At 31.1% G+C, this 12,790-nt stretch overlaps 1 protein-coding gene across 1 annotated transcript; it reads left to right on the forward strand.

The window, feature by feature from the left end:
- Positions 1 to 811: 811 nt before the first annotated feature.
- On the forward strand, positions 812 to 2,207 carry LOC108837909 (probable transcription factor At1g61730). Its single transcript, XM_018610907.2, has one exon. The coding sequence runs from the start codon at positions 884 to 886 to the stop codon at positions 2,054 to 2,056; it is 1,173 nt and encodes a 390-aa protein (XP_018466409.2). The 5' UTR covers positions 812 to 883; the 3' UTR covers positions 2,057 to 2,207.
- The last annotated feature ends 10,583 nt before the right edge of the window (positions 2,208 to 12,790 follow it).

Genomic DNA, 12,790 nt, shown 5'->3' on the forward strand with positions numbered 1-12,790 from the left:
TAAATATTTAGGAAACAAAATTTTTAGAAAAATCTAAGAAATGAATTATATTTAGTACTCATTAATGTAATTGCAAAATAATAACTTTTTATTGGTTGCAAATAATGCTGACAAAAAGATATATACAGTTTTTGTAATCAATTGGTAAAGTTAAGGGAATAATCATAGTAAATATTCTGTTTTAGTAGTATAGACCTATTGAAAACTATTTAAAATATTGAAAATAAACAATTCCTTTAAGAAAAGGCAAATATTTATCATTTTCTAATTAGTTTAGGCTTTATTATTTAAAATTAATTAATTTATTTATAATAGAATACTATTATTGTATTTATAAGATATTTAAGAAGGATCTTACCGTTAAAGTTTTGAAGAACTTTCCTCATTCTTTTCCGACACATCCGTCTTTTTCGTTCTGACACATTCCTATCGTTTTTCAAGTAAATAAAATCTAATTTTCTGGGCTTAGCTTTTCTTTCAGTTTCAGATCTCATTTGATTTGGGCTTTGGTCATTTGGGTTATTCTTTTTATTTGAAACTTTAGAATAAATTTAAATGTTTTCCAAAATAAAATAGGTTAGAAATAAAATAGTTCATTTTTATTCAAAAGAAATCGCTTTATTAATTAACTAAAAATGTATAAAATTAATAATAGTTACATTTACATTTACGCAACCAAGCACTTAACTAAACCAATAAACCTTAAATCCTAAATTCCTTAACCCAAATTAAAAAAAAAAAGGAAAAAGAAAGAAAAAGGAAAGTATCTATTGGAAGACAGCAACACACTTCCTCTTTATATTCCCTTCTCTCTAAACTGTACTTGCCCTCCCACAGACACACAAAAAAACCCTAAAACCACTTCTCCTCGAAGCTGCCCCCAATGTCGAAGAAGCGTAACCCTCTCGAAGATCCACCCGCCGCATCCTCAAGCGACGACGAAGAAGTCGAGTCTTCCGCCGAGGAAGAAGAAGAAGAAGAGGACGACGACTCCTCATCCGAAGAAGACGCTCCCGCCAAACCTCCTTCCTCCTCCGCCGCCGCCGTCACAATCGCCGTCCCAGGCAAACCCACCGCCTCCCTCCCCGCCGCCACACAAGCCTCCGATTCAGAGTCCGGATCCGAGACCGAGACCGACTCCGAATCTGAGCCCGAGCAGCCAACGAAAAACAAGGGATCTGGCAAAGCCATCCTCACCGCCAAGCCCGCTCCTCCTCCTCCTCCGGTTGCCCTAGCTCTACCGGCGAAGAAATCAGGAGCGAAGCGGCCTAGCGAAGTCTCCTCTTCCAAGGAGACGACGAACTCGAAGCGAGTCAAGAAGGATGTTGAGGATAAGAAGATGGGAGAGGACTCAAAGAAGCCCGGCGCCTTTCAGAGGCTATGGACGGAGGAAGACGAGATTGCCGTGTTACAAGGTATGATCGATTTCAAGAAGGAGACGGGGAAGTCTCCTTACGAGGACACTAATGTGTACTATGATTATATCAAGAAGTCTATTAGCTTTGAGGTTAGCAAGAACCAGTTTATGGATAAGATTAGGAGCTTAAGGAAAAAGTACATTGGTAAAGAGAAACCGTCATTCACCAAACCTCATGATCAGAAGTCTTATAGGTTGTGTCAGTACATCTGGGGACCTGATGGGATGGGTCTTGAGTCGGCTGTTAAGTCGAACGGCGCGTCGAAAAAGAGCCAGAAGAAGACTAAGAAGCTCGACTCCGTGAAGCAGGAGCTTTCTTTTGGCGGCGCCTCGCCCAATGGTAAAGCGGTTGTTGGTGATGATGAGGAGAAAGATGTGGAGTCGTCTGTTGCTGCTAAGAAGCATGATTGGTTCGAGAACTCGTTTCTTGTTAAGGGGATTGTGGGGTTTGGTGTTGATGAGCATTGTGTGAAACAGAGGTGGAGTTTGGTTCCGGTGGAGACCAAGAAGAAGGTTGAAGAGAAGCTTAAGCTGTTGCAGGCCAAGGAAATCGAGTATGTGTTGCAGAAGACTGAGGTTTTGCATGAAGTGACCTCTATGATCGCTGAAGCTTCTAAGAACAAGCTGTTAGATATATAAGATCGAGTGCAAATGCCTCTCTTTTGTTTTTGTTTTTATTCCCTGTTATGATCTATCTATGTAGTTTTCTGGTTTATTTTGATGGTTTTCTCTCATATGAAACTTCTCTGTTTTGGTTTTGTTGGTTATATATAAAAGCACCATTGAAGTAGATTCTGTCAATGCCTGACGCAGTTAGGTGATGAAATATGAACAAGGTATGAGTGATACAAATTTCTATCATTTGGTATAGATTTGCTCCACACTAAAACCTAAAGATAGAAGAACTAAAGATACTTTATGAGCCATTTAATCATCTTATATTGTCACTGATGTGGGACGTAACTCTTTCAAAGCAACTAAAACTCGAAGGTAGAAACCATACAAAATATAGCGTGTAAATGGAAGTGATCAATAAGTCTTTGGAAAGACATTAATGTTCTATTGTTACCAATGTGGGAGGTAACATAAAGTTATTATAAGGACTAAAATGATAAATATAAATGTTAACAAAATTATATAGAAGACACATAATTGTGAGAAATTAAAAAATACGAAATTTTAAATATAAAGTTTTGTACAGAGAATCTCAATAACTTCTACTCCCTCTGTTTTTTAAAGATAGATATTTTAAAAAAATAAATTGTTTCACAAAATTGTATTTTTTATGTTTCCTATATAAAAATTGCAAATTTCAATAAAATTGATTGAATTTATTGAAAGACTATTGGTTAAAATGCATTGGAATTTGATAATTTTTAAAAATGATGTATAGTTAATGTGTTTTCTTAATATGTGTGAAAACACCAAAACATACATTTTTAAAAAACAGACGGAGTATTATTCAAAATCTTATAATTTAAAGTATTGAGCTGCTCTCAGAGAACGTAAGCCTTATATTTAAAGTTTTTGTTGGAAATGTTCCAAAAGGTTTTATCACTGAAGATTTCTAAAAGAATTTGTAAGAAATTAAATAATTAGATAAAAAAGTTGCAACGATCTGTCTACAACGGCCGGATTTAAAATCATGTAGCATGAGCTGGGGGAGCCTGGGATGTTGCCATATTGGACGATGTGCTTGAAAGCTAGTGTTAATAAAAAAAAATTGGAAGTAGTGATGAGATTTGTGGGTTTCGACATTTATACGAGCTTTTTGGTAGAAAAAGGAAGAAGGAGAAGAACAATTTAATGTGAAGTTGTTGAAGATTTATTAAAGGACGTTAAAAAGAAGCTTTGTCATATAGTTTGAATGTCGATCATTGGCGCTATGAATGTGGTTTCAGGGAAGCAGGGCTAGTTATGGTAACCAGGTAATGCGAGACTACAAAGAAAAAGGTGAAAGCTTGAGGGAGCCGATGCCGATCTCAAAAGTTGCGCTTCAAGCCTTACGATTATATTTTGTTAGTAATAAACAACTATTCTACTATTCATTCTTGAAGTGATTTGGGTAATTAAACCAGAATAGAACAAAAAAAAAAACAAAGATCTCTATAAAAAGATCGAGTAGTCCTAGCTAAATGATTAGCAATTCCGTTTTGAGGCCTTGGAATATACGATATTTTAAAATCCAGGAAGCATATCTGAAGAATCTGCAATATTTTCCGTTCTGTTGCAAAATTTTACCAAATTTAGGGTTCTTTCAGTTTCGTTGCAAAGTTTTGCCAAACTTGAAGTTTCTTCAGCATTTCAACCAGGTTTTGCATTCTGTCCCAAAATTCTAGCAATATAAATGTTTGAACATGTATTCCCTAGCCCATCTTAATGCATCTAGTTTTGTATGCAAAGAAGCTTCATGTCGCCTAAAATTCTAAGTCTCCATAAATTGGATATTTTTGAGCTGTCTTTCTAAACCCATCCACACCCACTAAATTGAGTTATAGAGGTCCATGAACCATCTACAATACAAATATTATCTAAGTTTAATACTCGTGGTTCCACAATAAGGTACACTTGCGGGGAAGCTAGTATTGCCTCACTTACTTTCTGCATGTCTTAACAAGTTCCAGAGGGTTCCTGTCTACTTCTCTAAAAGATTTATCGTTATGTGTCTTCCAAATGTACCATATTATCCAAAGATATGGATCTTTGTTCAATTCTTACTCCAATATGTTGTTCTTCCTCTAGAAGAGATAATCCATGTTCGCATAAATACTAGGTAACAGGAAAATGTCAGAGCTAGTTGGAGTCGTTGATAGAGACCATACTTTGAGTGATGGTAGACATTCGAAGCAAAAAAATTAAAGTGAAAGCAAAATATTTATACGGTTATGGATCAAGCTCTAGAAATAAACAAAAACAATGCAAGATTATTTTTCTTTAACAAATTTATTTTACTAGAAATTATAGTTCCAAATATGTTTATATATTTTATATATTTATAATTTTTTTTTTTTGTTTTTGAGGGATGCTAAGATTTTTGAATTGGAAAAAAATGATGACCCACATCTACATTATTTTAATTAGGAAATTTAAATTTATATCATAATATTTTATTAAAATTTTAATTTTTATTATAACTGTAAAAATTAATTTTCAATCTAGTTGTATTTAATATTACAAATATATTATTTAATATTAAAAATTAAAAATATAAAATAAATATCCGTCCGGTCGGACGAATCAAAATCTAGTAGTAATTAATACAGATAATTTTTTTTTTTGAAACAAGGGAGAAACATATTGTAGATAAAATGTAGATTCTTCAGTTTAATGTATTTCGCCTTGATGCAATCAACTATCCATTTCGCATTCTTATCTCCTTCAACATGACATGTTTTTTTTTTTTATCTTCAAAAAAAACATGTCACCAAAGAATTGGTTTGTTTCTGTTCTTGACTTCAAGTAAAATAAGGGTGAAAAAGACTTCAAGTAAGTTTAGATTGGCCCAGTTACAAAAAAACGTTTAGATTGGTAACAAAGTAGGTGTCGCAGGGTGGTGAGGCGGTTCGGAAAAATTATAAGGGATCTGAGTTCAAAACTTTATACTTAGACATTCTATGTGATAGGGGTATTTAACTTTTTTTACTTGCGAATAACCCAATCTATTTAACTTCGATGGATAAATTTTTAAAGATTAGTCAATTAAATTTTGGTCCGTCGTATATTCTGGATCAACAAAAAAAGTTTAGATTGCAAAAATTTTATGTATTACAAATGGAAGGGAAATATATAAATCTATCTTATTAAAACAGAAACATTACAACTTTCTTCTAGATAGATTTTTAAATTGGACCTCATAAAATTAATGCTATTAATGCTATATTAACCCATATTATTAGACGTCCCTTTTTATACTCCGATTTAGCAACCATTATTTATAACAACCATCACCTAATTATTATACAGTCACTACACATGTTTTCTTATATTACTTAATATTATATTATAAGCTACATACATCCACTAACATATTACACTAACATATTATAGTATAATATAGATTACTAAAATACTATAAGATTGATTTTTAATAATACATCGATTAACATATTATATTATAAATCTGTGGGACAGCATAAAAACATTTTACGATGTTTATTTTTTATACTATGGTTTAATTACGTTATATCTTTTTTATTAACCATTAATTATTAACCTACATAGTTCAAAATTCAAGCAGTTTTCAACATGGTTTAAAATATTTCTTATTTATAATCTCTCTTATAGTCTTTCTTATGATTAAACCATAAAATAAAAGATATTATTTTAGAAGTTCCTATACATCATGTTGAACATTACAGTCCACCATTTGGAAATAGTAATCGTCTTTCGGTTATGAATTTGGTATCTATCTTATTTTTAAACGTGAATGAGTGGTAAATATTTTTCCCCAAGAACTTTAGATAAAAATCTTTATTTGATAGAAAGTTCATATATATTATATTCGAAAATAAATGATCAAAATTAATAGTTAATATATTTATTTTATTTAAATTTCCGGATTCAAAGAAGATTCAAGATAAAAGGAAAATACATAACTTATATTTAGATTGTAAGCTTATATGTAAATATGCAAGCCCAAATTTTTATTTTGAACTAACTCATTATTACTTTAACCCAAATTTTATATAGCAAACCAATATACCATTAGGCCAAGTGTAGTTTACATCAAATACAGTCCATTTACATTCAAATATCAATAAAGTTTTCATAAATTTTATAGCATATCATTTTACATCTTATAAGTCTGTATATTTTATTTCTATTTGATCATTTTACAATTCTCAAGTCCGTATGTTTTATTTCGTTTATACTAAAAATAAGATATCATGTTTTGGATTTGTGCGTTTTGAAGTATCAGCGAATTTATATCTATATTCCACCCATGGACAACTTTAAATACATATAGTTCCAATAAAATTAAATACATCACACAGACTAAGTATTATACAACTCAAAACTATGTAATTTAAAATAATATAAAACATATATATAAATTTCTTGAAGCAAAAGATAAATCCGCGCAGGTGCGCGGATCATGATCTAGTTTGTGATTATATGATAATTATTATCAGATTTTGGGGTTTACCAAATGATTTTCTTAGGTTTGTATATACTCATGCATAAATTTAGAAAGAACAATTAAAGTGATTGCTCAAATTTTGTTTTCGTGCTTTACAAGTTCATCAAATTCAAAAAAATACAAAATGAAGTTAACATTTTGATCTTTCGAATTTTTTTTTGTTTGAATTTTTCTTTCTGATAAATTTTACTGGCTGATCCGGTTGATTTCGGGAAGAACATACTTAGTACTCCTTCCGTTCCTGAAAGTAAGATTTTCTAGAGTTTTCACGTTTATTAAGACTATAATAAATATTTGCAATTTAATTTACTATTTTATCTTTTTATACAAGTTCCAATAACTATCTACCAATAAAATTTAATCGATTCTAATATTCATAATTAATGATCCTAAAAAATATACAAAAATACTTTAAAAATATAGAAAATCTATCTTTGTGAAACAAAAATAAAATCCAAAAAATCCTACTTTCGGGAACGGAGGGAATATTATATAGTGGAGTGATTATCACACTGCTGATCCGAGTTTACAATACCTTCTGACTAATATCAAGGAATGAACCGATAATTTGTTACGATTCACCATATAAATCATTTATGCTAAATTCCAAATATAGACTAACCAAATAATGATAATTTAATTCTCAGAGAGAATCAAATTTAAAACCGATGCACAACTCCCAAGAGATTGTCACTAGATTACGACCACTAATTTTTTTATTTTGAATATTTTGATACCTTTCAATTTCATTGCTACATACTATAAATCTCATCAAACAAAATGCATAGGAAATTTGGTTTTTCAAAAGGAAAACAAAAACAAACGGACAAAACTAGAGTGGAAGCGTGGGGCGGCTCTTGTCCTGTCCTTGGCACGATATCTAGCGAAGTCGTATTGATCTTGAGTTCTAGGTTGACCTTGTATATATGTAAGAAATTAATAAAAAATACAAAGAGGATGAATTGGAGTCAACTTTACCTAAAAAATAAAATTTATCAGAAGACCGATACTTTTCACTGGTCAACCACGGATCAGTAGCCACATAACCAAAGAAAGATGTTTTGACTATGCTTTTGTGCATTTAGCGTGTCAACTGATTATATTTTTGGAGTTGTCCATCACGTTTTCTCCAATTAAAGATAATACAAACTAATAAACTTTTATCTTAACAATCACAATTTTCATATCTTGCCAAATAAAAAGCAACTATACTTTAATCAGCACATCCACACATATATATTTTTCAAGCAATATGTTACTATTTATTTTTCATATCATCATTATATACCATATATATATTAACATATAACTAATCATATAATTGATCATATAATTAATAATATTTTATACGTACTATTATATAAATAATTATATAATTAATAGTATTTTATATGTACTATCATATAAATAATCACATATTATATTTAAAATTTAATATGAAATATAAAAACCATAGTTTAAGTTGTGTTAGAAATTGGGCTTTGTATTTATTTTTTCTACATACATTAAAAATATTTTTTATAATGGTTGTTGGAATATTTTAGTAAAAATCAATTTTAATATATGTATATTTTTGAATAAAATTTTGATATAAATTATTTTTAAATTATTATTTTGATTTAAAATATGTATATAAAGTTTAAATTTTGTTTTACGATTATTTTCGACAAAAGATGTTCTAAAATAATTAGATATGATTATTTTCGTATAGTTAAAATTGACCGAGATAGATAATTTCTCATAATATAATAGATTTCTAGTTTTCTTAATAACATAAAAAGGTGATGGAATAATCAAAGCATTAATACCTACACATTTTCAAAAAATAGTTGATGTTTTAGATGAAGGCACAAGAATTAAAACATACACAATTTTCTATAAAAAACACTAAAAATATTAGAAAAACATAATTCAACCAATCATAAAAAATACTATAAAACATCATTAGTCACATAGTTTTTTAACAAATTTAGAGTAATTTAAAAATATCAAATATAATGTATTTTAAACACCAAAAACTCTTCAAAATATCATCTATTTTGAAACGGAAGAAATATACTGATATACATGTTTCCAAACAATATTATATTTTTTATACGGCTATCTATATTTCCAACAGATTCTCGAAAGTACTTTAGTTTTAATAATACAGATGATAAGTTTATAAGTTTGTGAGCCAATTAAAAGTATACTATTCCATGTTTTAATTTTAGAATTTGCAGTATACTTAACCAAAACAAAAGGTTGATATAAAAGACTGATACTATTAAGCACAAAAATTACAGCCGTGCAAGCATATCATAAATTACAACTACAAATGACATTAGGTATGGGCACGGATCAGATATCCGAGTTTTTTAAGGTATTTGTGATTTGCTTCGAATGTTACAGATATCTAATTTTTCGATTTGCTTTACTTCGAAAAATACGGATATTTGGAAAAACGGATATCCAAAAAATAAGTAGATATTTGTGGATACTTACGGATATCTTACTTGTTTTGATTTATACAAATAATCTTAAAAATTCAATACAAATTTGTTTTGTAAAATATTTTTTGCATGATATAAAAGATAAAAATTAAAATAAATAGTGAATCTACATATTTTGTAAAATTTTAAACTTAGTTAACAATTCTGATAATACAAAACTTAAGAAAAAAATATAATTGTCATAAATGTTTTCTTTCTTTTTATGTAATACTTTTATATAAGTAATAATGTGAATATAATCTGGTAAATCATATGTTAAAATAATAATTATATAGTTTTATATATTTAAAATTTTAAATATAATAAAAATACATGTATTTATATATTGATGGATCTGATCGGATATTCACTTCCCAAAATTTTGATATTTGTGATTTGCTTTGATTTTAACGGATAATTTTAGTATTTACTTTGCTTTAAAAGCTTTCGGATATCCTAAATTTTCGGATCGAATAGTAATGAATAACGAAATGAATCAAATTTAACGGATAAAATGTCCACGTAGTCTTTTTTTTTTGAACTGAACTATACATGACACTACACAAAGGCTGTCACACTATAGTTGCAACATTTGTCGGGATATCGTGATAACGGAACTGCACAATAATAATTGGAATTAATAAAATTGGTCAATATTAAAATATTGGAAACATTGTGTTGAGTTGAAACCTTTTTGATTTGTTTTTTTTTTTCAAAGAAGACTCACGATATTTTTTTTTCAATCTAGATATATTATTATAAAGGGACTGAAGTCCATGAAAACTTTATACAAAAAGCCCAAAGATTAGGAGACCAACCAAACAACACAAGAAAACATACAAACGGCAAGGCCCAAACAAAGGCCCAAGTTTTTCAAACACCCAAAGAGATCGAAACACTCTATCAGATCGGACGCGTCACTGCCACGTGCCATCACACACGTCTAAGCTGAAGCACAAACGGAACACGTGTCTAACCTCGTCAATCGAGTTACACGCGTCACACATCCCCGCATCGTTACCGTCGAGAGTCTCCACTGAAAAACGCCGCTCTTCGTTACACCAGGACACCGAAGCTTTCGGTGTCCCGGAAGACTCACGATATTAAGCATAAAAACACTAATATTATAAGAACGGAATAATCAAAGCGCCTTTGTGCCTTTCTCTTGACCGCTATTGCTAACTATTTTACTCACATAAGAAGACTGTTTCTTTTCTCTGCTAATATTCATGGAGTTCACTACCCCACGCGTCTGTCACGCCATTAATGATTTTTCGATTGTTATATCGTTTTGTAATCGTGCGAAATATATCTTGGCTTTTGTAATCTTTATGTATTTCATCGTTGCGTCAGCATGACACCCTTCATATGTGATATCTCACCATTAATAAGATTAATACTAGCTAGTGATATGTAATATTCTAACAAAGAAAATATTTCGAACGCAGAACAGACATTTCATGAGAGAACCACACATTGAACTCTTTTTTTTTTTTTGAGAAAGAACACACATTGATAATCCAGCATTTGCATTTGTTCAAGATTTTTTTTGCTTAATAATCCATTCGCTCTCATATTTATATCATTTTTGGTGGTTATGTTAATATTTTTAGTTTAACAAGTCACGATTAATTCGTATTAAAATTAAATATGTTTAGTTTGTTCTGAAAACGGCTAAGCTTATTTTTAAATGAATATGTTGTTAGCATGTTGTGATTATGTGTGTTAAAAAAACTAGTTATTTCCTATTTCATAATATACTATGACACATTCTAATATTATTATTTTCTTTTATCAAAGAGAACTCTTTCTAGATTGTATTATATTCCGAGCTTATTTGAACTCCATGAAAAGAAAAGTACTTGCGACTCGTGAGCTCTCGTACTTCCGAGAAACGGCGTTAAATTGTGTAAATGTTAAAAGTTGTTTATCGTAAACAAATTAACAAAACCTAAGGATTCTGTTGATTTAGGTCAGATATCAATTTTAAATTGTGATCACGTGGATATACACTTATTACTTACAGTCCATTTGAATATCCGAAAAAAGTTTTGAGAATAAGATATGTATCTTTAGTAAACTTGGATTCAATCCTTTTGATCCAAGAGAAACCCAAAGAATTTGAAAAGAGAAAAAAAAAAGCCAAAGAAACTTTTCCTTTAGAAATAGAGAAAACAAAATAATTGTTGGAAGATTTCTTTGAAAATTTGTCAAGAGAGTCGAGATGATGATTTGAGGTTTGAAGAAAAGAATGAGTCGCTGACACTCATCCGACTATCTGTGCCAAACAAAGTATCCACTCATATTTGCCGTGTGGGTCCTTCTTTTTGACTACTTGTCGTTTTCCCTCACCTACTTTTAAATTTCTTACATGTTCATATTGCACAGCCATCAGTACGTTTTCCTCGTCTATAATATTGTGTTTATTTATTTTTCGTTGTCGTCATATATATATATATATATATATATATATAATTTTATGATTGTATTTATTAAAGTTGCCTAAGGATCGAATGGTGTGAATATGAAAGCTTGTTAATAAAACAGTTTCTTCGTTTTATTAAACTCTTAACTTCTTGAGATCATCTTACATTATAGATCTCTCTATATATAGGGTCTTAGCTTAACCTATTACAAAGTGATCTAGAAACTTAACATAAATCTAAATCAAGTTTTTCTTTTTTAGTTATTCAAACTTCCTTTTATGAATAACTTGTTTCCTAAGCTATCTTTGAAGCTTATCCAACATTCTCCCTTCTAAGCTTCAAGTCATCTTTCCTTAAGTCTTGAATTTGAATCAGCTCCTCTCATCTCTTTGAACTTGATTCTTACTAAAGCTTTAGTTAGAATGTCCGCTTTCTGCTTTTCTCCAGGAACATGTTCCACATCAATCTCGTCTTGCTCTACTCGTTCGCGAATGAAATGGAACCTCTTGTGAATGTGCTTGCTCCTACGGTGAAACACGGGATTCTTGGCTAATGATATAGCTGACTTGTTGTCCACTCGTATCATCGTCTTCTTTCATCTCTTTTCCTGTAGTCTCACTTATCAAATCTTGTATCCAGACCGCCTGCTTTGCTGCTTCCGTTGCCGCCATATATTTGCTTCACACGAGCTTAAAGACACAGTGTCTTGCTTCTGCGAGCACCAAGTGATTGGTGTTTCTCCTAGACAAAACAAGTGACCTGTCGTACTTCTTCCATCGTCTGGATCCGTGTTGTGACTACTGTCACTATATCCCACGAGATTCATTGATCCACCTTGCTCGTAAGATAATCCGTACCCGACTGTTCCCTTTAAGTACCTTAGCACTTGCTTCAGTGCGTTGCCGTGAGACGTTCTTGGTGAGTGCATATATCTACTCAAGATGCCCACTGCGTAACACATGTCTGGTCTTAAATGCATAAGATATCTGAGACAGCCAATTCTTCTTCGATAAAGTGTAGCATCTATCTCAGGTTCGTCGAGGCCTTTTGAGAGTTGCAGACCGAAACTCCATGGGTATACATGTCGAGTTGCAGTCGTCCATTGCAGCTTCCTCCAATACTCTCCTCGCATACGCTTCTTGATTGATCATGATGGACTTTGAGCTTTGTCTTACTTCCAATCCGAGGTAGTATGTTAGAAGATCTAAATCAGACATCTCAAAGTTCTTCGACATGTTCTTCTTAAACTCTGAGATTTCCTTTGCAGAGTCTCCGGTAATGAACAAGTCGTCAACGTAGATAGCCACGATAAGAAGCTTTCCTTTATCATCCTTTC

Source organism: Raphanus sativus, chromosome 9 (genome assembly GCF_000801105.2).
Source record: "Raphanus sativus cultivar WK10039 chromosome 9, ASM80110v3, whole genome shotgun sequence".
NCBI classification, from domain to species: Eukaryota; Viridiplantae; Streptophyta; class Magnoliopsida; order Brassicales; family Brassicaceae; genus Raphanus; species Raphanus sativus.